This window comes from Populus nigra, chromosome 4 (genome assembly GCF_951802175.1).
Source record: "Populus nigra chromosome 4, ddPopNigr1.1, whole genome shotgun sequence".
Taxonomy (NCBI): Eukaryota; Viridiplantae; Streptophyta; class Magnoliopsida; order Malpighiales; family Salicaceae; genus Populus; species Populus nigra.
The window spans coordinates 5803060-5830574 of record NC_084855.1 but is presented as its reverse complement, the minus strand read 5'-3'; the positions used below and the strand labels follow the sequence as shown (position 1 = coordinate 5830574).

General features: G+C 33.0%; 2 protein-coding genes across 4 annotated transcripts; both read right to left on the bottom strand.

Annotated features, from left to right (window-relative positions):
* Window positions 1-1744: 1744 nt before the first annotated feature.
* On the bottom strand, window positions 1745-7422 carry LOC133690769 (protein ROLLING AND ERECT LEAF 2-like). Of its 2 annotated transcripts, none has more exons than XM_062111033.1 (4): window positions 5461-7422; window positions 4805-5022; window positions 4161-4384; window positions 1745-3448 (listed from the first exon to the last, which is right to left on the bottom strand). In XM_062111033.1, the coding sequence occupies exons 1-4, from the start codon at window positions 6914-6916 to the stop codon at window positions 2680-2682; spliced, it is 2667 nt and encodes an 888-aa protein (XP_061967017.1). In that variant the 5' UTR covers window positions 6917-7422; the 3' UTR covers window positions 1745-2679. The 2 variants fall into 2 exon arrangements, with proteins under 2 accessions (XP_061967017.1, XP_061967018.1); XM_062111034.1 differs by having other exon boundaries at window positions 4823-5022; window positions 5461-7421.
* Window positions 7423-22998: 15576 nt separating this feature from the next.
* Window positions 22999-26879, bottom strand: LOC133692609 (probable L-ascorbate peroxidase 6, chloroplastic/mitochondrial). 2 transcript variants are annotated; one of them, XM_062113683.1, is made up of 12 exons: window positions 26568-26879; window positions 26347-26454; window positions 26052-26172; window positions 25865-25965; window positions 25691-25778; window positions 25474-25541; window positions 25300-25386; window positions 24409-24483; window positions 24229-24306; window positions 24041-24145; window positions 23504-23566; window positions 22999-23354 (listed from the first exon to the last, which is right to left on the bottom strand). In XM_062113683.1, the coding sequence occupies exons 1-12, from the start codon at window positions 26796-26798 to the stop codon at window positions 23349-23351; spliced, it is 1131 nt and encodes a 376-aa protein (XP_061969667.1). In that variant the 5' UTR covers window positions 26799-26879; the 3' UTR covers window positions 22999-23348. The 2 variants fall into 2 exon arrangements, with proteins under 2 accessions (XP_061969667.1, XP_061969666.1); XM_062113682.1 differs by having other exon boundaries at window positions 26347-26457; window positions 26568-26877.
* Between the last annotated feature and the right edge of the window lie 636 nt (window positions 26880-27515).

Below are 27515 nucleotides of genomic sequence, written 5' to 3'. Positions count from 1 at the left end.
AGTTTTTCTAATTGAGATTTGCTTCTTTTTGCATGATCTCACCTGTACAAATTATTTGGAAAAACTATGACTTTTAATTAAACATAAATTTAAAAAATAAAAGAATAGGAAACAAAATAAAAAATAGAACCCACTATTTAAAAGACAAGGAAAACTTTAATTTGGTTCTCAAAAATTTAATTTACGCATTATTTGATTCCTAGAGTTTTATAATTTTCTATTTCAACTCTTTACTTTTTTATTTTTACATTTTAGCCCCTGGATGGATGTTGGGACAATAAATAAAAAATCATAGAAAAATAAAAGGGAAGGAAAAGTTGTTGGTCGATCACATTCCGATCATGAGAAAAATTAAGCTTGAGTTCGCGGGTTCTCTTGCAAAGAAGAATTTCAAAGAAATAGTTTGAATTTTTCATGGAAAAAGTAAATCCATTGTCGAGAAGGTGTTTTTATTCAAATTAATTTTAGTCTTTAAACTAGATAAATGATGTTTTGGGGGTTAAAAATGAGTTCAATGAAGTTATTACAATGTGTTTGGATGTTTTACATGTGGAAACAAGTTAAAGTTTTATGGGGTCTCAAATTTATATCACATTTCAACTATTAAAGGTGGCTAAAATTTAAACAACAAATGATATGGATATGTTGTTTGTTATTTTTTTTGTTGATATTAAATAAAAATCATGTAAATAAAATAATTTAAATATTATTTATCATATTATCCAATTCCATCATGGTTTTCAAAAAACTAATAATTTTTAATGATAATATTAATAATTATTTTTATGAATTATTATAAATGAACACATTATGCAAAATTAAAAAAAAAACAAATGCTCGTGAATATTCAAAATAGTAATGAAATATAATTTTTATTGCATTTTTTTTTCATAATTTTCTAGGATTATTTGTTTCCCTCCTATCACATATGAATGATTGATTATTAATTTTTCATGTCTTTTTAATGAAAATTACTTTTCATGACAAGTTTCTATATAAAAACAATATATTTTTATATCAAAAATATATTTTTATCAAAATAAAAAAAATGGAAAGAAATATATGAATAAATGGAATTTTGACTCAAGAGATACATTTTTTCATCTTAATTAATGTGATTGAAGTTTTTACAAATATTTATTTTAACTACCTCTAGTTCTTATTAAAAAAAAATGTTGCTCATAAAAAACATGTTCTTATCACAACAAAGAAATATATGAATAAGAAAGGAAGAAATTGCATGAAAAAATATATTTTTCTCAATAATTTGTTAATTTTTTATGAATATTTATTTTAATTTCTGCATAATAAAATATAAATGGGTTATTAAAACTACTCAATAATATATTGTCGAGAACAGCTAGCTAGTATTACTATAATTATATAAAAAAACTACTTCGGGTGGTAATTTTATTGTGGCGTGTTGTTTGTGGTATCTTGTGAGTTTATAGTTTATTCTTTTTGTATATCTTTTAGAATTAAATGATTTGTTTAGATTTAGAACTTCATTAGACACCAATTTAATAAGATATAGTTTGGATCTGTCGCATGAATACATGATTAAAAGGGGGAAAAAAACAGATTAAAAGCCAAAAAGCAACATAGCTTTTCTTAAATTCGTATGAAAAATTGCATTTTTAATCCTTATTTTTAATTGTTCAATTTATTCTAATTGATATAAGGAACATATCTAAAAAAAACTATATTTTGTTATTAAAAAATAAATTGATAAGAAAACAAGAAATTATACTAAAATATTATTTTTTTCAATAAAATTTATATATGTACAAGTACAACACCACCAGTGATACTGGGATACAGACAAGCTCTAACTTTTAACATAAGCAGGAGGGAGGCCTCCACGACACCACGTGTCTTCGTCCTCCTAAATTATAGCAAGAACATGCACGCAGAAATTTGCGTCCCTTAAACATATATCCACCTCTTACCCGCAGCAGTTCCAGAAGACGATGAATTTTGTAGAGTGAGAACTCCAGCAGCCTTCATCAACCATGGAAATCCAACAGAAACTGGACGTCAAGCATCCTGTTCAACAAATGATTATTAAACAAAATAGCACTGGAACGTTTTGCCCTCCGTGCACATGCATCACTGAATCCTTGTAAAGAGAAAATCACACAAATCATTCATTCAGGTGCAATCAACAACTCCCATGGCAGTCAAAAACGGCTCCTCAATTTCATTACCAAGTACTTCATTCAAAAATTTTTTAAAATAAAAATTCTACATCGAAGAGCCCACGCCCACCATCTGAATCCTCCATCCCATCAGTTCAGTTGGCACCAAATACATCCACCAACAACCAATCAACCAATAAATGAATTTCTGTACAAATTCCTACATATCATCTACTCAGGGGTTAGGGCAGAACCAGTTGAAACGGAAACAACGGTTTGACTTGCCTCTCCCACATATTTCTTCCCCAAAAACCCCCAGCTTCTCTAAGCAATTCTATATTGCACTCCCGTTATCTTATCGAAGTAGTTTTACCCGTTGTGCCAAATCCTTTCTGGTATATTTGCTTTATTCATCTCCCTTTACTTTCCTTACGAATCTAACCTTTTTCCAATTGTTACTTGATCCAGGTAAAGCAGGGTAACTTTCCCTGAAGGACCTTCAACATAGCTGCTGATGCATTTCCTATGGGCCCCTAGCATCTCAAAGCCTAACTTCTTCATGAGCTTTCAGAACTTCGGAAGTGAACTTGCCCAGAGCCTGAAAAATTGGGACCAAACCTGCTTGTAAACTACTGGAAGCTGCATCATGGACTGATTTGGCTGTTTCCTTGTGCCTTGCCCTCTCTTCTTCCAATTTCTTCCTCATTGAATCCAAATCCACCTTTAGATCATCTAGTGGTGAGATTCCACTCTCTGAAGAAACCTTTGACATGGTTTTATCTGGAGGTGAGATTCCACGCTCCTGCTCAATCCTTCCCTTCTCCATTCGCAAGGTTTTAAGCTGTTTCTCAAAATCCCTTGTAAGGTAGTCTGCTTTGATCCTCTGTCGCTGCTCCTCATCTTGCCGTTCCCACAACTGATGTAAGCTTGAAGTAAAACCAAGCATGGCATTTTCAACCCCCTCCTGCTCAGAAATCCTAACAATTCCTTGGTACCAATCATTGCAAATTACAAAAATAGGTGGAGCACCAATTCTGCTCGGGGAGAAGGGCACAATCCCATCAGCGGTTACTTCAGGTTCCTGGTGAAGGCACCTTAACAGCCACCCATTTAATGACTCAACATACGATTTTTGGGTGTTAATCCAATTGTTAAAACAGGTGCACCAATTAATAAGCTCCACTTCAAGTTCAACTGTGGCTTTCAAACCAGAATCTCTCCGTGCTTTTAGAGAGCGAACTTTGCTATCCATAATAGCTTGGAACTGCTTCTGGTGACATCTGAGCATGGACTTCCACATTCTGATCAACCTGCAAATAGAAGTCCATTATCATATGAAAATGGAAGAATCCAAAACACTAGTGATCAAATAATTGACAGAACAAAAAAGATTTGCACATGCACTGGTCTTTTCTTCCATCTTCCAATCATACTTCACCCACACTAAACAGGCATGCCAACAGCACTACAAATCAGAAAGTCTCCTAACTTTTACAATTTCTGCTAGAGCCACAAAAAAAGTGTGCAAGGGTTATCAAAACTTAGGATGAAATACTTCACAAATCCGTAAAAAAGTAGAAGATGATATCCGAATCAAGTAGCAGCTAGAAATGATGAGTATTAATAGGTCCAAAACACAGAAATGCCCTCTACTTGTGCATATAACCAGTATGCTTCAGTGAACAAGGAGAAAGCAAGATTCAATAACCAGTTTATTGAATGCATTATCGTAAAGACTGACAATAAAGGTCATTTTACCAACTCAGGTATCTCAACACAGCACAAGAGGCATAGATGGTGAGTGAGATCACCATAGTTCTCTGTCAGCGTACCAGCCCTGGTTTGAGTAACCTAGCAGACACCATATCCTTGCATGGACAAATGGCAAGTGATAGTCCCCAAGGACTAACCATTCACACATTTGCCCCCAAAACCTCAGTTATATTTCGTGTAAGACATGCAAGTTGTGAACCCCAAATTGCTTAGCATTGAAAAGACCAAGGAGCACAGCAGTAAACTTACCCATGAATCAATTCAGTGATCTGAGGCTGCAATTCTTCATCCCTCAACCTGTGTATCTTACTGGATATGGCATCAACAGCTCGGATACACACATTGATTTTTGTCAGCAATTTCCTTATCGAAGCCTGACTAGCATCAATTTTACTAGACTCTGCCCCACGGTCATCCAACATTTTTAACCTTTTGCACTCCTTTTCATAGATGACCCGTAGCCGTTCTTCATCCTAAACATCCACAGAAATACTTCACTTGATAAGAAAGATCCAACAGCAACTAAAGTAGCAGCACAACTATTAATACTCAGACATCTTCCATCATATAAAGACAAATTAATTCTTGAAAATTTTCAATTTTGTTTTCACAAAGCATAATTTTCCTTTTTCAATATCATTAGCAGGCACGTTTAAATTGTACTATACATCTAAGACTGATCAAACCAAACACTGAACAATATCTACTGTATGGAAGAATGCAAAATACGTTGACATTTCCATATCAAACAAGCTAGTTTGTTGGTGGCACAAGAAAAAATTTCCTCGTACAAGTTTATGAACCGGATGCCTTTTAACAGGCATTAAACTCAAACTTAATTATTAGGTGAATATTAGAAAAATAAAATCATGGCAACCAAAGAAGAAACCCACAACATCATTGCCCCATACCCTCACTTCCTTGTATAGTTTCTTCTCCCAAGCGTAAATTTCCTCTAGAGTAGATGATAGGTTTCTCCGCCTCATGTCAAAGTCATTTCCAGATTCCAAGGGGTAAGATTTTGCCATTTTCATTGTCCTAGAAGAAATGCGCACTGATGGCCTTGCAGGAGGGTGGGAAGACACCAAATACAAGATCCTGGAAAGAATCACTGCACCAAGGCATGTCAGTTTTACTTGAGTGGCAAGATTATTGTATCTGATAGAGATAATACTTAAATTCAACAAAATGACGGAAATGAGGCGCTTTAACAGCAAGCATTCTCCAGCAGAACCCATCAAAGGGAAGAGGAAAAGACATGGCACTAAAATTAACATTCAAGTTAATATCATATCGAATATTTGGGGTCAAAGAGCCAATCTCCTATGAGAATTCTTCAAGGAAATATAACCATTCAGTGGATAATTTTCTTTCACTCTAAACCTTCACCTTGACTGTAATGGTGCGTGCAAGTATGATAGACAATCCACAAAAAATAATCAGAACAAAAAGAACCCAAACGGAAATTTGACCACATGCCTAAGAAACAAACTAGAAAACCACTGAAACAAACATAACAAAAAAATAAAATGAAATAAAAAAATCCAACCTTTAAACAGGGAGCTTCTTTGCTGGCATTGGTAAGGCAACTTGCTCACCTCAAGCATTATTGCAACCTCATTCCCATAACCAGAAGCGGTCTCAAACTCGTCCCTTATTTCCTTCACCACCTCTTGAAGATCCCTTGTACCATGAGCCGACAATGTAGTGGTAGGAACACTACTAGGCTTTGAAGACTCAATTTCCACTGTTACATTAGATGCATCTTCAACCTCAAAACTAACCCCTTTTTTCCTAACAGACCCCTCTTCAGGGCTCTTCGAAACAATACTATCAGGACTCTGAATCGTGTTCGGACTCATACTGCTCTTGATTCCTTTACCTTTAACAGACTCTAAACTCTCACTACTGCTTTCTATATGCACTGATTTTGAAGTACCCTCTCCGTAATTCCTCATCATTTCCTCATTAAACTTCATTTTTCCATTCAAATCCATTTCTTCACTCGCTTTCTTCTTCTCTTTATGAACCTCTTTTATTACTTCTTGCTCCGTTTCATCTTCCAAATCAGGAATCCCTTCTCTCTCCCTCACCTCTTTCGAATCTGGACTACTTGTACTCGACCCATATCCGTATCTCGCGTACGGATGATAAGCTGGATACCCACCACTACCACCATTGTCGTATGCATCGAACACATTGAAATAATCCCATGTTGACACTCTTGGTGGTGATGGGGGCACCGGTGGTGGCTTCTCAGGACTTGGCTTCCTTGCTGGTGAATTCATCATCGGGTACCCAAAATACCCACCTCCGTAATAACCCGACCCGCCATCAGAATACCCATTTACTGACGGATCCTCATACACCACCGTTTTAGCCGGAGTAGCAGACCTCTTCATATAATACGTATTAGTATACGAATTCTCATACGAGTATGGATACGGATACGGGTTAGGATACGGGTTATCTCCTGAGTAATTAGGAAAACCCCAATTTCCTTGAGGTTGGGGATAATCATTAAAATTATTATTGTAAGAAGTAGAAGGTATCTCTCTTACAGCTCCTTCTTCTTCTTCTTCTTCTTCACGGGTATCATGAATGTGGATGTGACCTGAACCTGAACCGGAGTCTGAATCCAAATCCGACCCGGAAGACAAGGGCAAATGCGAATCTTCAATCTCCTCGTCTTTGCTTTTGGTGTCTATAGAGTGCGAAAGTGAGGTTGAAGTAGAGGAGTTCTTCGATATGTGCCTGGATTTCCCTTCGCGAGATGGTAATGTTAGTACAGGAGAGGCAGGAGCGGTTGAGGAAGAGGCGATCACGAGCCCTTCATCGACAAACCGGCGAATCGCGTCGCCAACGTCTCTCAGCGAATGAAAATAAGCCACGTGTGCAGCAGCGAGAGCGTAGCGGTGGTCGGAGGCAGCTTTGATGATTTCCTTGCGCTCCCTACAGAGAACTACTAGTGGTAAATCGTCCACTTTAGAACCTCCACAGCCCATAGCAATGAGAAAGGAAAGTAATTCTTGAAAGAGAAATGAAACGGTGTAGCTTTCATGGTGACCGTGCAAGAATTCTAGAAGGAGAGAGCATTGTTTTGGAGATGAGTGATCTTTTTCGGTGCACGGAGCAAGTGACGGCTACTAATAGATTGATAGAAAAGGGAACAGTTGGAAACCATAGTAGTGGTACTAATAAATAGAAAGAAATAGCGAGGATCTGAATCAGACGGTGGATATTGGAGTAATTGGATCAGGAAAGGAGTTTAGATTTCGAGTTATTTAATGTTTTCTTCATCTTGGGTTGACGGATGATGGAACTGGGGATGCTGAATTAGATGAATTAAAAAGGAGAAATTGATGTATAGAGATGTGTGATTACTGTTAGGGATGTGTCAGAGAGGGAAGCAGAAGAGGGGTCCATGTCCTCTTCTTCTGTGCAGGGTTTTGCAGAGAAATGGAGGGAGAATGGGGAAGTGAAGAACACTCGTGGAACCCGCCAGCCAATGCAAACGGACCTTGTCATTATTACTGCTACCAATTTCAGGGTTTTTTTTTTTTTTTTTTTGCTGTTGTTGGCAGTAATAATAAAGTGGTGAGAGAATACGCCTGCTTTTTAACAGAAGAAAAACAAAAGGCGGGAAAAACAAGGTTCCGTGTTCGCGCTAGAGATTACTTTTTAAATTTATTTACTAAATTAATATTTTATTATTTCTTAAAATTTATATTCAACATCACCATATTAAAAAAATAAATTAAAATAAATAAATAACAAGATAATAATTCAATCCCTGCACCAAACCCTCGTTTGTTAAAAGCTTGTGAGAACAAATACAGTGCTGCTCTAATTTAAAAATATATTAATTTAAAATAAAAAAAATTAAAACTCGAAAATAAACAGCCCCGAACGTTTTGTTTTCTCTAATATATTGAGATCTGAGAAAGGCGAGTTTCGTTTGCTTTCTTCTATACATACAGACTCCATGGAGCATTCATTTCCAAGAGACACAGAAATACACGTCGTTCATGTATCACCCCCAAGAATCCGTGCCTTGTGCAAATATTAATAAATTGGGACTGCAGATTTCAACGACGCCAGAACCTAGAGGTGTTCATGGCTGTCATGCATTCATTGGAATCTGACCAGATGTTTTCATTGTACGATATTTTTTATTTAAAAATATATTGAAATATATTTTTTTATTTTTAAACACAATTTAAAAACAAAAAAAAACATTAATTTAAAATATTGGTTTTAATTTTCGCAAGAACACAGCGCAGTGCGTAAACAATCAGTGTCGTTCCTTTTCATCCCTCTAATTATTAAATTTATTTTTAGTTTCTCTTAGAAACTCATGCTTATCATTTCCAACACCAGCGTGCATTTTATAAATTTTATTGTTTAATTCAACTGCTTCGAGTCGTAACGCAGAATTTGACTGGTACGTTTTTTTCAGCCTGTAATTATTATAAATTAACTATATATCCTAGAAAGACTACAATCGTGGGCATCCCATGCTTTGTTCCCGCGCTTTTTTCAACTTGATTATTAGCCCCTCCATGATTACTGCTTTTTAAAAATATTTTTTATTTCTTAAAATTTATTTTTAATTTAATATATTAAAAATATCTAAAAAATATTAAAAAAACAATATAAAACAAAAAAAATATATTTTTCCCATAAACGTTAAGAATATACCGTGGGGGCAATAACTTTTGTTCGTTTGTAAACTATTTATTAGGCAGGATGAAGGGTGTGATGGTTTGCACCGCCAATAGAAGATGCTTGATTCGGACACTCGTTAAGTCAAACTCCAGCACGTGATGCTCTGATTGAGTGGGCATTTTATTATTATTATTATTTGGCAATCTCGGTTAAACAAATCTCAAATCAGAATGTAATATTTAATGATTAATTGATTATATTTTATGATACTGGTTGTTGTTAAACTACGATGCCAATTACCTTGTGAAAGCTACGAGCTAGTTCAACTATTATTTTCACGTCTGACCACGGCTTTTGACGCCTAAGTTTTTGGCGGAGTTGCTTGATCTACAAAAACGACATCAGTGAAAGGGATTGCTGCTGCGCTGCGGTCGTTGTTGTTGAGCAGAAAAGTTGGAAGGGAGCACTTCACGTTATTAGATGGCCAAATACTGGGAGTATTTTTCTAACTAGTGGGAAAACAAAGTCAGCTCAGTATTTTTATTAAAATTATTTTATTTTATTTTATTTTATTTTTAAAAATGGTGTAAACCCGCCCCATATTTCCCAGTTCAATGTCTTATTAAACTTGACCTATAACGTTTTTCAGATTTAAAATTTTCAGGAAAAAAAAGCAAAGAAAGATCGGAAATTCTTCCCGAGACAATGGAGTGCATCAAAAAATCTTGGCTTTCATCGACTTCGGAGGAGGGGGCATTTGCCTTGTGCCTGAAACAATGAAGATACTGGCTTATGTGGTAGGAAGGTTAGTGATATTCAATATAAAGTATTCGTTTTAAACCTCGTAATTGCTTTCTTATATAGCTAAAAGGCAGTATAATCATGTTTATTAACTTCACCGATGAAGGCACGAAGAGATTCTTTTTAGAGAGACCTTGTATGTATGATTAAATCACATTAAATATCCTAATATTCAATTGCAAAATATGAATGTATTAGAGGTTTTCCAAATAAACACGGTGTATGTTTGTTTTTGTGTTTTAAAAATATTTTTGAAATTTTTGAAATTTTTTTATTTATTTCAAATTAATATTTTTTTGTGTTTTTAGTTCATTTTAATAGGCTAATGTCAAAAATTATTTTTAAAACATTAAAAATATTATTTTAATATATTTTCAAATAAAAAATAATTATTACTACACTTTCAAACAGCTTTACAAGCAGGAGCGGAGTTGATAGTATTTGATAAGGAAGGTCAATATTAATATAACAAGATATATTATTAAAAAAACTCATTTATTTAAAATAAAAAATATTATAATTGAAATGCTAAAAAAAATAATAATGTTTTGCTACGGTCCTTATAAGGATCGCGATAACACTCTCTAAGTATAGATTAATCCATGTCCAGTGCAAGCACATGAAAAAAGAATCAATATGCGTACTCTTCATCAAGATTATTAATTTTGACGTTACAGTTTAAATGACATACCATGATTAGAATGTATCACGATTCACGACAATACACCCAATTAAAACATGCAAATTATACGATATATGTGTTACACGTGTACCTTGCATGGAACTTATTATATCAACGAACTTCTGGAATCGCAGTAGTAAATCATGATAACACACATTTCAAACATACAGATTATAACCATCTCCGGCACTTATTTGTTGATTTGTATAGATTGTAGTAATTACTTTTCAGATTACCCCTTGACAAAGGATAGTACTTCAACGATGAATTATTATTTTTGATCTTGCTTAACTGATAAATTCTTAATTAGTTTTTTAAAATTTATTAATTCGAGTTTTATAAATTTCAGAGTCATTAAAAGCTTATATAATTATTAAATTTAAGGCTCATGGGATCAGTAGGGTACGTACAAACTGACCCGAATAATCACGCTAATAAAAAAACAATGAAAATATAATTTCATTAAATTTTTACACATTTGAATCTGAATTTTAATTTTAAAAAAATTGGACTATGATTTAATTAATTCCAACATCTACATTAATAAAATACAATTTCATTAAATTTTTACACATTTGAATCTGAATTTTAAAATTTTTTTTAGTTTTTTTAGTTTAACGTGAGTATCCGGGTTAGTTTGTGTACACCTCGTCTAATCCTACGAGCCTTGAAATTAACGACCATAAAAACTTTTAGTAACCATCATACGAGTAATCATAAGATTCAAACCTGAAATTAAAAAAAAAAAAAATTGATTCCAACCTCTTATCATTATTCTTCATGATCGAATATAAAATTTAATTTTAAAAGGACTGGGCTATGATTTGATTGGAAGGCTCTGTTAAGAAACATATGCGTGGCTAGTGTTTAAAATTTTAATGTTTTCATTTAAAAACGCGAATGCAAAAGTCATTGAGGAGGAACTCAAGCGGGCAAAATGCTGCCCTGGTCCTGGGAAGCGGGTAAGACCTAGATGGCTAGATTGTGTTTATTTATTTTTGTTTTAAATTTATTTTTATATGATTTTATATTGTTTTTCTTGATGTTAAAAAATATAAAATATTATTTTTATATATTTTAAAATAAAAGTCACTTTCTAAAGCCATCGCTATCATAATTTTAATTATCAGATCACCACCTCTAGGCACGTACGAGAACTTTTCTCGTGACTGCAATGATTTCGAGGGGACCCACTCTGACTTTGATGCCCATGCCTAGCGTCTTCATGCAGCAAGATATCATGGGCTAACCGGGATGAAATGCCATTTTATTAATTAAGATATATTAAAATAATATTTTTTATTTTTAAAAATTATTTTTTATATTAATATATTAAAATGATTTGAAAATAATAAAAAAAATATCAATTTAAAATAAAAAAATTAATTTTTTTAAAAATATTTTTAAAACATAAAAACAAATAATTACATCAGTCATGTAAGCCTGTGTTGGCGTTTGACTATTTTTTGTTGATAGTTCTCCTTACCTCCAGAGTGTGCACAATCCTTTCTCGCATTTACGCGTGTTGCAAGAAAAGCTGACATTTTTGCTTTTTTTTAAGTTAAAAAATTTAAAAATGCTTTTAAAAAACGTTTTTTAAAAAAATTAAAATTTTTTATTTTTTATTTTAAATTAATTTTTTTAGTGTTTTTAGCGTTGATTTTAAAAATATTTTTTAAAAAATAAAAAAATATTATTTTAATATATTTATAAATAAAAAATACTTTAAAAACAATCATAATTATACTCCCAAATAAATATTTTATAAAGTGTTTTTACTTTTGACATTCTATCTTTCTCAAAAATTAACATATGAAGGAATGATATATAAATAAAATGAGTTTTTTAAGATATCAACTAACTTTGTAAGTTGCATTTTCTAAATTATAGAGGTGGTTATAATTTTCAACTACAGGAAATTAAAAGGTCAAAGGTAATATTTAATTATATTAGATTAATATAAAAAGTTACATTAGATTTTAAATTAAAACTCTATTAAGAACATGTTTGGAGACGTGATTTTTTCAAAATTTTTTTTTTTTTTTGCTAAAATATAATATAATTTGCATATTTTGGATCGTTTTGATATGCTGATGTCAAAAATAATTTTTTAAAAATAAAAAAAATATCATTAACATGTATTTCAATAAAAAAAAATTATTTTAAAAATAACAGATATTACATTTTCATTCACCGTTTAAGTCATGAAACCTACTATTTGGTAAAAATGATTATTTAACCATGTGATGAAAAAGATTATGCGAAGAAAAAAAAGGGAGCCATGGGTATGAAAAAAGAAAATGTTATTTTTGTGGGTACAGTTAGAATGCCCTTGTATGTCACGTACATCAGTGGTCGTTTTCTCTTGGTTTTTTTTTTCTCTCTATATATATATTATTAAGTTTAAAAAACAATTATATGTTAATTGCTAAATTAAATAAAAAAATCAATTAAATGTGCAATTTCTCATGTAAAATAACTAAAAAATTATCTTTTTAAGTTAACATTTACTTTCAATTTTTAAAAATTATAATTTAAAATTCTAACCAACCTTATAATTCAAAAGGTATATTATAAAACATGGATAAAAAATCTAGATTGTTTATAAAAAAAACTGATATGAAAATGGATCTTTAGTTTAAGTAATTCCTAACATAATATTTGATTTTTTTAACCCTATTTGTCATGCTAGGAGGTATTGTTTATTTTTATGTTTTTTTAAATTAATTTTTTTTTTGTTTTCAATTAATATATTTTTAAATATTTTTAAATTATTTTGAAGTTATGATATCAAAAATAATTTTTTAAAAATATAAAATATTTTAAAAAATAACTACAATTATATTTTTATGCACACATATGTCGATATTAAATTTAATTTAAATACTTAATCGAAAAATATTGAAAATCTACACTCTCAAGTAAAAAAATTGCACGCGTCACCGACTGAAAATGACGTAGAATTTCTTTGGTCAACCAGGTCAGACTTCGTGGAATGGTCTAAACATGACAAAAATCGACAAAATTATTTCCACGCAGGTTCGTTGTCAGTGGGAGGCAAGGACTAGGGGTACAATAGGGTTTTCCCAATGGACCTCCAATCGTCGTCACTTCCTAACGATGGAAGAAAAGACACGTTGGATCCACCACAGAGGTTAAAGAAGGAATACTTTTGTCGGAAAGGCTGGTAAGGCAAAGTTCAGAAGGCAAAAAGAAAATAAAAGAAAAAACATTAATCAGAGTTCAAAAGGTCTTGATGTGGCTGTAAAGAGTGGCCAGGAGCTATGATTGCCCGCTTTCCTTATTCACCCGCGGTTCATGCATGTGAAAAAAGTTTAATTGCTCTTTACCCGCTTCGAGACCTCTAGGCAGGGCAACCCTGCGAGTTAGAATTTGGATACAGATGGTTGAAAAAGTTATATATTAAGAATAATTAATTAAGAGAATAACACATGATAAAATAATAAATAATTTATTTTATTTGATAGCGGTAAATAACATATAATAAATTATAAAAAGTTTATATTATCTTAATCTTATATACTTAAAAAAATAATTATATATATACTTTAGTTAATACTTAGATTGAAGGCTCGCGCTTTATTGCGGCCGGACCAATTTCTTTACAATTGAAAAAAACAATATTAAAACATTGTCATTGCATTTTAAATAGCAAATAGGCACCAGTAAAACCAAGTGAGACCGTCAAAACCCGTGAGTAATATCATATCAAACCTTAAATATAAAAAAATAATGAATTAAAGTGTAAAATCAGAAAGAAAAATCAAATTCACAAAAGAAATCAAAACAGAAAAAAACAAAGAAAATCAATTTTCAACGAACTCAGCAATGATGAATAAATTTTTTAAAAATAATTAAAAATGGCTAGAGCAAACTTGGTTCAATTTTTAAAATTTATGACATAAATCATGAGGTCAAATCAAAACATAAAAGGTAGATAAAAAAATTACAATGTAAAATTCTAAACCAACCAAAATAACTAGGGACAGGAATGAAAAAAACAAATTTAAAAAAATAATTTAAAAAATATAGATTTGAGAAGAAAATGAACCAAATTTGAAAAAAAAAAAAAACAAATCACAAGGAATGAAATTGAAAAACAATTTCAATTAAGAAAAAGATAATAACAACTAAAAATAACAATCAAAACAATGAGGAACATATTTGATATAAAAATAAAATGTCAATGGATGAAAACCAAAGGCAAATTAATTCAATAAAGGATTCAAGACCAGAAACATCATAATTAAAAGAATAAGGACAAAATCTAATATAAAAAATAAAGTGTAAAGGGATGCAATTGAAAAATAATTAATTTAATAGATGATCAAAGACTAAATACATTGTAATTAAAAGAATGAGAACCAAACATGGTATAAAATCAAAGTATCAATAAATGAAATTGAAAAAACAAATCAATTCCATGATTGATTCAATATTAAATACATTGCAATTGAAAGAATGAATACCTGATTTAACTTAACAAACAAATAGCTAGATTTTTTTTTTGTAATGACCAGCATGTTTTTCTACATGGAGAGAGCGAAAAGAGGGAGAAAGAGAAAAACTCCTTGTTAGCGCTCCTCTGCATGCCGCTGGCGAACACGCACCTCCCTATCGTGATGGGGGTGGCGAAGCGCATTGATTACCACCCTGGATGACGACATTTGGTGTTGTGTGGGCACCGCACACACCATCTGAAGTGCGCGGCTAATGCCCATTTATTGGCGTGTGTTATGCACGCAACAATAGCTTTTTGAATTTAAAATTAATTTATATATATTAAAATACCAAATCACGCCTAACCTTACATGAAAATCACAACAACAAAAAAAGCCATAGCAATAAACCTAAAATAACCTTGCATCCATAGGAGAGAGAGTTTATTTTTTAGAATATTTAAGCAATTAACAAGCACCAAAAATAAAAAAACCCAAAAGGCCCCTGGAGCAAAGGGATTTTTTTTAAGGGTTATTTGATAACTATACTGTAGAAAAAACATTAACAACACAGTAATTGTTTTTGACTTTATAACAACACAGTAATTGTTTTTGACTTTACATGCCTTAATTAACATAAACTAAGCCTTGTGTGAAAAACACCATGGCATTTTCAATCTAGTATCTCACAAATCATTGTGGATTAAAATTATTAGTTTTTTAAAAAAATTTAACTTGATTCTCATACATTTTTTTACACAATTGAGTCATTTTGAGCTCAAATTAACACTTCTATTGTATATTTTTTTAGAAAAAATAATTGAATCGAAAGACAAATAACTCAAGTGCAATGAGCAAGTAAAATAAATGGTTTCTTAGAATTTTATTTGAAAAGTTCATTTAAATCCTTTATTTTTTTAGCTATTATGTAATGAATTTCATAGTACCAAACTCTATTTCCCCTCATTTCCGGTTTATTTTTTTTTATGAGATGAGAGAGGGAAGGGCTTGTTGAATTTCGATGTAGAGAGAAATTTATCATTGTCAATGATTTCAGTCATAAAAATAGTTGATTTTTGTGTCAATAGGTTCCATTTCACGAGGGGAGTTTGACCTAGGTATTTTACTCTTCTCCATGTTCGAGGAGGTACATCTGACAACATGAATAACCTTAACTTTGAGTTAAGTTTGTTTCTTTAGGGCTTTTTTGGGTTTTCGTAGCAATGAATAGGCTTATCAGGGTGTTTCTTTAGGGCTTTTTTGGGTTTTCGTAGCAATGAATAGGTTTATCAGGGTGTTTTCTAAGTGTTTTGAGTAAAAAAATAAGCTGAAAAATAAGTTTTTAATAGAAAGAAAGTAAACCCTTGATTTTTTGGCGACTCATGGTCACTAAATTCTATAGAAAGAAGATGGCATGTGTTTGCTATTTTTTAAAATAAATAAATGAGGCAATGCCCCTTTAAGAAATAAAAAAATAAAACAAGGTCAGGCATGCGGGCTGTGCTGGAAGAGCCACTTGCTAGGGCTATTGTTTTTGCAAAACACAGGCCCACTCGCTAGGCTCCTTATATATATATATTCTTTATTTTATATTCGATTTAAGAAATTGATAAAACAAATATTAAACTCAATCGAGTTCATTATATAAAGAGCAAGTTTAACATGTTAATTCATAATATCTGGGTTGTTATTATATTTTTTAATGTTTTTTTATCATTTAATTTTTTTTAAAAAATACAAGTTCACCTTTTTGTTATTGATGATTTTTTTATCTAACTCAAATATAAAATAATGCAATTTCATCATGTTGATGATCTATCTTTGTTATCTCGATTTCATGTACCCATCATGTTTTTTTTTACTTATACAAAATATAGTCTCGTACAAAAAAGTTATCATGTGCTTTATGGTTCTATATTTAAATAAAAAATAATCTATGAGTTAAAAAAATTTATTGAATTCGATGACTTGTATGATTTTTGTCGCGAGTTTTCTTGATTGACTTGGGTTTGTTTTATTTTTTAATCAAATGTTGTTTTTTATTGATTTTGTTTTTCAACATTGAGTTAATTCAGAATCGAATATTTTAATTTATTTTTTCAAGATTATTACCGCGAGTTTCGCAAGTAAACCTAAGTTAATTCAAGTTTATCAAATATTTTTTTATCTATCAAAATATCATTCAATTCATGATTAAAATCTATTTTTATTTTAGAAGACAATTATCAATGTTTATATATTTTCCTTTTAGTTCTAAAAAAGTTTTCCTACGACGAAACTTGGCATAATGCGGGCTAATCAATGAGATAGTTAAATATATTTATATATCTAGAAGAAAAGGTCGAAAATTGAACTGGCTTAGGAATTCACAGTGCTGGAATTACAATCTACACATAGGTCCGTTTGTTTGCAGGAAAGTAGTTTTTTTTTGGAAAGTGAATTCCAGAAAAGTATTTTTCGATGTTTGGTAGTGTAATGGAAAACAAGTTGGAAAACACTTTCCAGTGTTTGGTTATGTTATGGAAAATGAGCTGGAAAATAACTTATTAATGTTTTATTTTTTCAAGTTTATTAAAATAATGAGAAACAAATCTTACAAATTAAAAAGTTGAATGAGAATGAAATTGAAAAAAAATATAATTTCATAAATTATCTCAAATAAAATAAATAATAATCAAAATAATAGAGATCAAATCTAAAAAATTAAAAAAAATAAAAGGTGAAGAAATTAAAATAATAATAATTAACATTTCATAAATTACTTCAAATAAAATAAGTAAAAATCAAAAGAATAAGGATCAAATTTGATAGATAAAAATTTTCAATAAAAAAATGATAAGGACCAAAATTATAAAAAGCAAATAGCAATTATAAAAATAAGGACCAAAATTAATATAAAAATTAAATTTTAAGAGATGAAATTGAAAAATAAATATTCAAAACAAATTATATATAGCAATCAAAAGTTTGAGGATCAAATTTGATATAATCAGCAAATAATGATATTTCTAAATTTTTCACAACTTCCGGAAAGTGTTTTCCGCCCAAATTTTTCAGGAAAACACTTTCCTGAAAACCAAGCCAAATTTTCCTTTGACTGGAAAGTGTTTTCTGTTGACTAATTTTTCCAATGACAAACAAACACAGAAAAATTTGAAAAGTGATTTCTCAAAAATCACTTTTCAAAAAACAAACACAGCCTAAATTTTACTACTAGCATTACCGCAATCATCAACTAGGCTTTAACATATAAAGCTAGACATGAAATGGTAAGCAATGTCGTTAGGTTCCACGAGGAGAGACATTTATATGGATGAAAAAATGCAAGCAACCCCACATGAGTCCCAAATCTGTAGCAGCTTATTAGGCTTCTGATTTTCCAGTACTATATGGCAAAACCCAAGAAGCTGTCGAATAACGATAAAGATGCAGTTCTATACAATAATCCATTCACAACAACGATCGATGCATACAGATAAAATATTCAACAAGTTTTCTTTTATGGCCAAACCCATTAGCTAATTCATTTGCCCTCATCACAATCGTCAACTATCATATTTATTTGTTATTTGACTTCTCTTAACTGTTACGTTTAGCAATATTTTTACGAGAAGGCAGGGTGTGGTCACTGCCGGAGCAGGTTCAGCCTTTCCTGAACATTGACAGCACCATTCCACCTATTATTCCATGTACAGGGATGACCTTAATTATACGTAGCCATGAACAAACAGAAATGATCAATGGGGTCTTCTAATATTTCAAAACCATAGCAGACAAATACTATCTTGCTTGGCAAAATGTTGAAGCATCCTGACTTGTTCGTTCTTTTCAGTTTCTTTGTTTTCTTAAGAGTTCTCTCTTTCTGGTCGTGTATAATCACTCCTAAGCATGTGCTCAGTCCATGGCAGGACTGAGTATGAGAAAATGCATGAACTGTGTTCATAGGTCTGCTTTGTTTAATTTTGGATAATGGAAGAATTTGGTTTAAAACAGACAATTTACCTGGAACAACTTTGGATGAATTGGCCTGGATAATATATCAATATGGATTTAGAGAATTTCAAATAAGGAATCACGAACCCCCAAATTACAACCCAAGACTTTAATTTCAAACAAGTAACCCTAAATGATGGAAGAAAAAACCCTAGTTAGGAAAAAAAAAATCGAAGAACAAAACACGTAGCAAAACGTTTTTTCTGTACCTTTTAATCGTTTCTGTCTCTGTAATTGCAAGGCCTTTTTTTTTTTTGGACTCGACAAACAAAACTTTGATTTGGACTTTGGGCGTTACAGCATTCTCTAAGTTCGAACAGAGATAGATCTAAACAAATCTGTTCACTTGTGATCTGTATTTTCTTTTCTTTCCTGGGTCATGTCATGATCCGCTGGTTTGGAACTCGGGTTTCACTCTTCTGCTGAAATTCTTGTAGGCCCATACTGTCATGGATCCCCCCCCGCCTCCCTATATTTTTTGGGTTTTTTATATGAAAAGTTGGGTTTTTATTAGTATAAGAAAGGAGTTTTTAACGTTGTTTTTTTAATATTTCTATGTTGATTGGAAAACAGTTGGTTTTTAGTTTTCATTAATTTGCCTTTTGTTAGTACAGTTTTATTCTAATACTAAGTTATTTTTTATCAACGGTAAAGCTCCAATAGAAGATTTATAACCTTCCGCTGAGTGGATGGAGATTCAGTGCCAAAAACACCCGGTTGGATATTTAGTTTTTAAATCACGTGATTATCTTGAAATTAAATTTTAAAAAATAAAAAAAGATATTATTTTAATGTATTTTTAAATAAAAATTAATGAATTCAAATTTAAGATTTCCAAACCCCTCACAAAAAACATCCTTGAGTTTAATTAGGGAAATGACTCATCTTCCTTGGATAAAATTACATTTTGGGTTCTACTTTCTCCGTACTCATTAGACATAAAAATCATTTAAACACTCACTATATTTTCATTGATATTAATATTTGTTAGAGATAATATATAAAAATCTTTAAAGAACCATTATATTTTCATCAACATTAATATATATGTCAAGAATATTTTTTCTCATTGATACATATGTCAGTAATATTTTTTCTTTTTAATGCTATCAAGATAATATTACTCTTTAGTCCCTCCTCTCCAAAAAAAAAACTCATGAGTTATAAATGGACCGCGAATTCTTTAAATAAAATATTCAGAATCTTTATTATTTATTGTATATTTATTTTTTGATTATCTCTCTGTAGTATTATTATTTTTTTAAAAAAATCATTGATTTAATAATCAGAGAGTCTCTAAATTCACTAAAGGAGACCTTTTTACAGGTATCAAGCATTAACAATCTCAAAGAGAGAGTGAATAAGATTTTTAGAACTAAAAAATTAATTAATTATCTAAGATATAAATCTTGTCCTCAAACTACTTGAATTTTTTAATTTTTTGAGATATTTTTAAAAGTTTCTTTGAAAAATAATCTTTACCACTCACCCCATAAGAAGATAGATTTCCTAAACAAAGCACACCCACAAATCCAAATGGTTCGAGACCAGCGTCATTAAACAAATTTAGAACATGCATGCACTAGTCTTCCATTAAAAAAAGACATGCAGAGTGCAAGACATTGTTTATGCTCAAGGCCCCGAGGGTCTAATCTAATCCAAGAGGTAGAGTTCCTATATGGAATTCAATTTAATGAACTCTGGTTTTTCTTGAATCCAAGACCAATTGCCATATCATGATGGATGGAGCACATAAATTACTAATTTATTATCTCTCGGAACAGCTGGTTGAATTCCTCTCTTTCATGTTCCTAATTTAAGAGCACAAAACTGAATTTCTGGTTCTGTAATGGTTGCTTCCAGATACTAAGAAAGGCTTCCGCAGGGAGAACAAAAACAGTAAGTGACCAGTGATGATGGAAAGATTTGTTGTTGGCCTCAACGGGTTATCCAAAGAAGAAGAAGAAAGTCTTAATGTGATACCGATCAAAATAATCGAGACTTGTGCATGTAGATATAGCAGTGAAAATTTCCAGGCTGTGATTGTAATTTTTTTCAATCAACTATGCTAATAGATCGATTCTCTTTAAATAAACTGGTTACTGATGATAGGGCAGGGGCGTGTAATTGCTTTCAAAACAAAGGGATAAAATCTCTCCCCCTCTTTCAGTTTAGTTCATAAAAATTGTCTATGATGGAATCAGGCCATAAAAAGTATGGTAAGTTGTGTTTTTGCTCCCATGGTTTCCAAATTGTACATAAAATCACCCGACTTTAAAACACCGACAGCACTGATTACCGTGCAATGGAAATGCATTAGTATATATCCACTCCTCTCCCATAACCATAACAAAGAGATCGCAGCAAATTGTTTGGTGTTTCCAAGACGCGTACTTTTGAGGATCTGGACATTTTGGCACCCCAGGAAATCCATATCTTTTATCTATCTGCCTTTGTTAAGTTTTCATCGGGTCTAAATTACCTCTTCGTTATTTTTCATCAGTTTCTCTCGTTTGCCTCCTAACCCTGGAGCAGATCGTGATGAGAGTCTACTTGTTCAGTGTTGGGTTGCCTGTGTGGTAACGTGTGCGAATGAGACAGAACTCCTTTAGAATTCAAATTTGGTTAATTGGAACGGAGCATTCAGGTGTGAACTATATGTCCATCACTTTGCCATCATTTACAAGGTATGACGCCTTGCCATCGGTTTCAAACTTGCGTTGGTTCTCGTTCCGCACAAACATTTCAACCAACGAAAAGGAAGAGAAGCTCAAGAGACAATTTCAATGATAAAACCTCAACTGAGATACAGAAACAGAACGAAATTCTCACGTGTGACATTCAATAACCCGAGACATTGAACAAGATTTGGAATGCTAGGGGTCCCAATGGCCAATCGGTCACAAGATTGTTATCCCATCATTATGTGCAAGAAAGCTCCATCTCATCATTCTAAAGACAGCCCAGAAACAAGCAATCCATGGCCACCATAACAACTATCAATCCATATTTATGTTACGTGGACGCACAAAAATGAAACAAAAAACTGACCCTGTGCGACAAGCCACAATACAAACCTTTTCTTTCTCTTAATGCAATCCAATATATGCCTTGATTCCTGGGAAAATTTCAAACAGAAACTATTCTAGGAATTTCGACGAAAACACCAGATTCTTTTTCAAGAACAGGAGGTGCCGCCCATCACTATTCGACGAACACACCAGATTCCTTTTCAAGAACAAGAGGTGCCCACCACTATTTAACTTGTGCCAACACCCTTCCCAAAGGGAAAAACGATTTTAAGAGCCAAGTCATTAGTCCAGTGAATAAAGACTACAATTGTGAAAACTTACTAAAATTCCATCATGTATCAGAAGTGCTCAGCTGTGAGAGCATGCAAAACTTTGAAATGAACCTGTCTGTAGTAGACTAGGTCTCTAAATTTTGCGTTCCTCGCTCCAAAAATATGGTCGAGCAATATGCATATAGTGACTTGGAAAAAATTATGCATACTATTGCTTATTCTCATGGGCAAATGGTTGCTACTTCTGCTTCGATGAACTTGAGCCATTTGGGCCCCAACAGTAGAGTTCATATATAAATGCATTTAATTGAGAAAGGCTTTTGGCATCTTTCCTTTCTGCCAATTGATTCAACGACTATATGATTTCTATCATGGCTTGATAGTTTTTTCACATCCTACTCTCAAACTCTCCTCTTTGTTGGTAACTGATGGTCTTGCTCATAAATTTTTTGATGGGATTTTAGATATGCTTGTCATGAAGGATGTTGTAAACTTCTAGGACAGAAATCAATACATCCGGATTGAAAGGATTTAAAAACAACTCAGGAGTTAATGAAGGAGTGGAATCTGAAATTAGAGCAGATGATGCCCTGAGAGGAGATGGAGGAGAGTTAATGGTGAAGGGGGATGATGCAATTTCTGATGGTGTCTCCATGGAAACATTGACTGCTAGGGGTAGCAGAGGAGCAGAGGAAAGAGAGGAGTAGGCAACTTGGACTAACTATACATGAGAGGATGCTGGAGACTCTGCCATGGCATGCCCCAATAGAAAAGCCATTTGCGACAACACGGCACTGGAAATGGGTTGGGGGGGGGGGGGGGTGTGAGTTCTTCAAGAAATCACATTTGCCAACGGTTAGCCCCTCTCAACCAATTTAATAGTGCAATTCTCTTATGACTACTTAAGCCAAACAGGTCATCCATTTATGACTGCAAGTCTAGAAAAATTATAATGGGTGGGTTTTGATAGGAAAATGTGTTTTGAGTACCTTTTGCCACCCTTATTGACAATGCACCTGCAGTTCATAGTGATCTACCACTACCACTACCACTACCACAACCACAACCACAACCTTTCCAGTTTCAGATCGTTAGATCATTCATTAGCTCACAATATTATGGTTTTTGATGCAGCAGAACTCTTTATTTACCTCAGGAAACACCACAATTAAAGCCAAGTGGGTAGAAACAACACTATTTTATAACAATCCTCAAAAACAAACATAATTTCCAAGAAGAGATGTTAAGAATGCAAGAACAGCAATCGTGATCATGATATTTAGAAAATAGTTAGACTGGAGAGGCTTATCTGGGCTTCCACCAATTGCTTTATACTCTGCTCGTATCTTCTGTTTCATAGCCTCTGATAACTCTCTCTGTAATTCAAATAGCATCACTAATTGAATTTTATTCCTTTCTTCTCCATTTCAACTTCCACGTTTTATATGTGATCTCACAGAAATTGCAAATACATTCATCCTGTCTGTATTATTATAAGAAACGGCAGTAGAAAACAAGATACTTGTTTTTTAATCCTGCAGTGAATCATGAAAAGTGAAAAAATGAACATTTTGCATATGTATATTTCTGCCATATAAACCATCCATGCAGAACAAAAAAGCAGGGAATTTTGACAATTAATAATTAAAAGAATGTTTTGAAACAAGATGCTAGTAATTACAACCTTCCCGGAAGAGTACTTGGCTGCCATGAACTTCTCTCCAGCAACACCATCTAGCACAATTCCCTGATCACCAAAACATCAGTTAGTTTTTCAAGTTAACAACTTTCTCATAACCATTGTACTTTACAATTGAATCTAATCATGGGAGTTTCAATAAATTAGACATAGAAAAGAAATTAAAAAATTGGTGTTTGAGTGAGTAAGCATCCATAGACAAGTTAATAGCGGGTAGTTAGATCTAACACCAGGAGTACATGGAAAGAACGCGTGCGTGTGCACTTGAGTGTGAATGCACATTCATGTGATATGTCATCAATCAGGGACTATCTTAGAGGGCTTGGAAATCATAAACATCAATCATAAGCAGCTCTCACGTATTTATTATCTGAAAAAAAAAAAAGAGCTGCGTGCATAAGATGAACATTTTTCCAAGACCTTTCAAATGTTTTCAGGGGGGCCTACAGATAAAGTAGATAAAGTAGGCCTAAGACAAAAGGCATGCATTGAACATCTAGGGACGACACTGGGCTAACAAACCTCTTGAGGATCAAATTTTGCCCCAAGATTGCTTAGCTTGGCATGGGCTTCCGCATAATCCTTGAAGAATGCCTCCTGATCTTCAGCGTATTTCTCTGCATACACCTGCAGTTTATGCAAAACTATGCTAATTAAAAAGATTGTTATGTGCTTCTTGACCATCTTACTCAAACTTCTATCCATTTTACCTTGAATGAAGGATCTTCAAAAAGAGCAGCATCAGTTGGCAATACAAGCAGATCATCATCCTTTCTTTGTTTAATATCCTGTGCAGGTAAATCATATTCAGCAAACAAGCATTGTTACACCCCCACCCCTAAATTTTTATATCTGTTTATGGCATAAGTACCACATTCTGATTGTCAAACCTTGAAGTAGGAATTGTCAAACTTCAGCCATTCTGCTGTCCAGGACTGCCCTCCTGGTGCTCCAGGCCCATTTTTCTGTAACGCAGCAGATAAATTGTAAATATCTAAATGTTATTGATGCTTTCTATAGCTAATACTGTTTCTATTATTACCATCCATACAAAGCTGCAAGATGAGACAAAAGATAGTGATATTAAAGAAAAAACTTCAATTACATATATTTGTCAACTGGAAACCATGCAATAAATCCCATGTCAAAATGATCAACTGCACATTTTATCAAGGAAAACAATAGTTGTTAATAGGAACCTGGAATAGAGATCTAACATCTCCAACTGCATGTTTTGGCTTTAAAAATTGCCTGGCAGATAATATCACTAGTTGTTGTGCACCAGAAAAAAGGGAGCATAGAGAGAAAGAGGGAATGATTTGACTGATAGTCACTTTATAGCATCTCAATTTCACAACTATTAGCCCGTGACCTAAAGATATGCACATCTCCCATTTCACAGTGATGTCAAGTGAGAGAAAGATGTATTGAAATCAAAGTAATTGGTTTAGCAATTAGGATTACAGGGTATTGAGGATTAGATAATCGTTCAAGGTAACTCTGAATATGAGGTTGGGCAATCTCTAGGAACCATCATCTAAAGTTCCTAGCTAGTGTAATATACTTAAAGCTATATCCACGGTCCCAAAAGGAATCAATTGATTACTAGTAAATTAAACTGCTAAATGAGAAACAAAAGTCTATAAAATCTTTTTATTTGGCAGGTTACATTTCCTAGAGGACACGTTAATAACAGTCATAAATGATGATTGCCAGGTTTACAATTAAGCAGCTCTAGAAAAAACATATATTCTAAAAATCAGAAGATGCTGCTTCAATACCGTATACTTCGTCTCTGGTTTGCCCCAACCACTGCGTTCTGGTCTAGACCTTCCTAGTGTGTGCGCACCAGACAATGCAACTATTTCCTGCAGTTTAAAGAGTTAAACAGCAAACAAGATAAAAAAGCACATTGAGCAATCATCGAGTAAAGCATAATATGAAATTAAAGTTACCTTGTCATTTAATCCCATTCTGTAGAAAACTTCTCGTAAATGATCCGCAGGTTTAGGGGGGCCAGCAGCTACACACCAATTAGGATTTTAAAAATCAATACTAAACTGTGGTTACTTTATAACAAGCGTTAAGCTTCTCTAAAAGAAAAGAAAAGGTTATGGCAACAAAACCAAACTAATCGAAATGGTTGATAAGGATCCAGTTGAAAATACAAACCAGGAAGCCTCCCCTCTTCTGGGCATCCCTCGGGAGCTGAGACATCCACCCTGCCATACTTCATAGGAATTTTCGGGCCACCAGCTTCCTGAAAAAGCAACACATTTATCAGTAAAATGTTAAGATAGTGATTTCAAACAAATCACATAAAATCCACGAAAGAGCAACCGTGACCTCTATTGCAGTTGCGCTGGCCAATTGGAACAAATCCGCATATGTCACACCAGAATACTTGTCTTTGATAGGCTGAATCAGTTTCAATGCATTAACGAGCCCTAATATTCCAAGTTGGTTAGGCAAAGAATATTTACAAAAACCAAGCTAATTGTTAGTTACAGTAATTACAATGTGAAGCAATTACCTGCGTTGGCTGCATGCTTAAGTTCAATATCAAATCTAAGACTTCCATTGGCTCCACCCCTTCTTGGCCACTCCTCTATGTTCTTGTTGTATGTGCCGGCGTCATGCCACCCCAGCCGAACCTATAAAAATCATAATAATAAATAATAACATTAAATCGGCATAGAAACTAGAAAGTAGAAAGCGATAATTTTATTTGGCAAGCAAATTATTATGAATTAATATTTGAATTTAAAGAGAGAAAATTGTTATATCAAGTAAATTAACAGAATAATAATACTGTAAAATGGTATTACCAGAATAGGATGGCAAGATTTAGATTTAAGGAGTTCTTTAATATCCTCTCTCGCGCTCTTCAACTGAACAGGATCAGACGCCGCAGCAACAGTGCTCATTGACGATCGCTTCTTCACTCAAAAAGAAATAAAAACAAAACAAATCACAAAAATGAAAAAACAAACAGCCTGAGCAACGTATAATTTAAATATGTAAATAGAGTGAGAGAGGGAAGTGAGACCTGATCTTGAAAAATGTGAGGTGCGAGAGGAGAGAATCGGAGGCATTTGAGAGAGGAAGGAGAGTAAGAAGAAGAAGAGGAAATAGACAATGAGGAGGACGCTGAAGAGAGAGAGAGACGGACGCGAGAGGCGGAGTGAAGGAGGCGGACAGTGGCGGCGGAACCCCTGAGAGAAGCCATTGGTTGCGATTTTGGTGGTGACAGTGTTAAAAAGGAGGGATACTGTGCCATCCGGGATTGTGCAACTGTTTTTATGTGCTGGTGAGGCGGGTTGGCTTAAGTGCCCATGGTGCGCACACGCGCATTTATAGGTGGTGTTTGGCAGTGGATTTGCATTTACTTGTTTATAATTGTGCCTCTATACCGTCTTGGAAGGGCGCTCAAGAGTCAAAAGTCCAAAAAGCGAAGTGTTTCTTTTTTATTATTATTATTATTATTATTATAAAAAATACCAAAAGAAATCTATGATGTACTGTGTCACGTGAGGTGATTGGAATAGCATAGTTAATTGATTTTTTTACCCTTCTTTGTATACAACAATTGCCTAATATATGAGTGTAAAATCGTTTTTTTCTAGAAGATCTAAAGGTCATTTGTAAACTTGTAGACAATTTAGTCGATTTATTCTTTTGTTTTTTCACGGTAAAATCACATCGTTGTCCTTGCAAACAAGAAAATTTGGCTTTTTGGTCTTATTCGTTTTTTCCGTTCTATCTGCACGGTCAAATAACACCACCATTCCTTGGAGTTAAAAAATATTCCGCTCAGTGCACTGGAGATAGTTAGGACTGTAAAATTAATTGAGATATTAACTTGATAAGATAATTTTTTTAGTTTTTTTTTTATTTTTTACAATAAAATGATAAATTTAATTTTGTAATAAGAAAATATAAGGCTGGCTTTAAAAGGTGTTTTCATCTTTGCAGTAATTTTTTTTTTAATAATTTG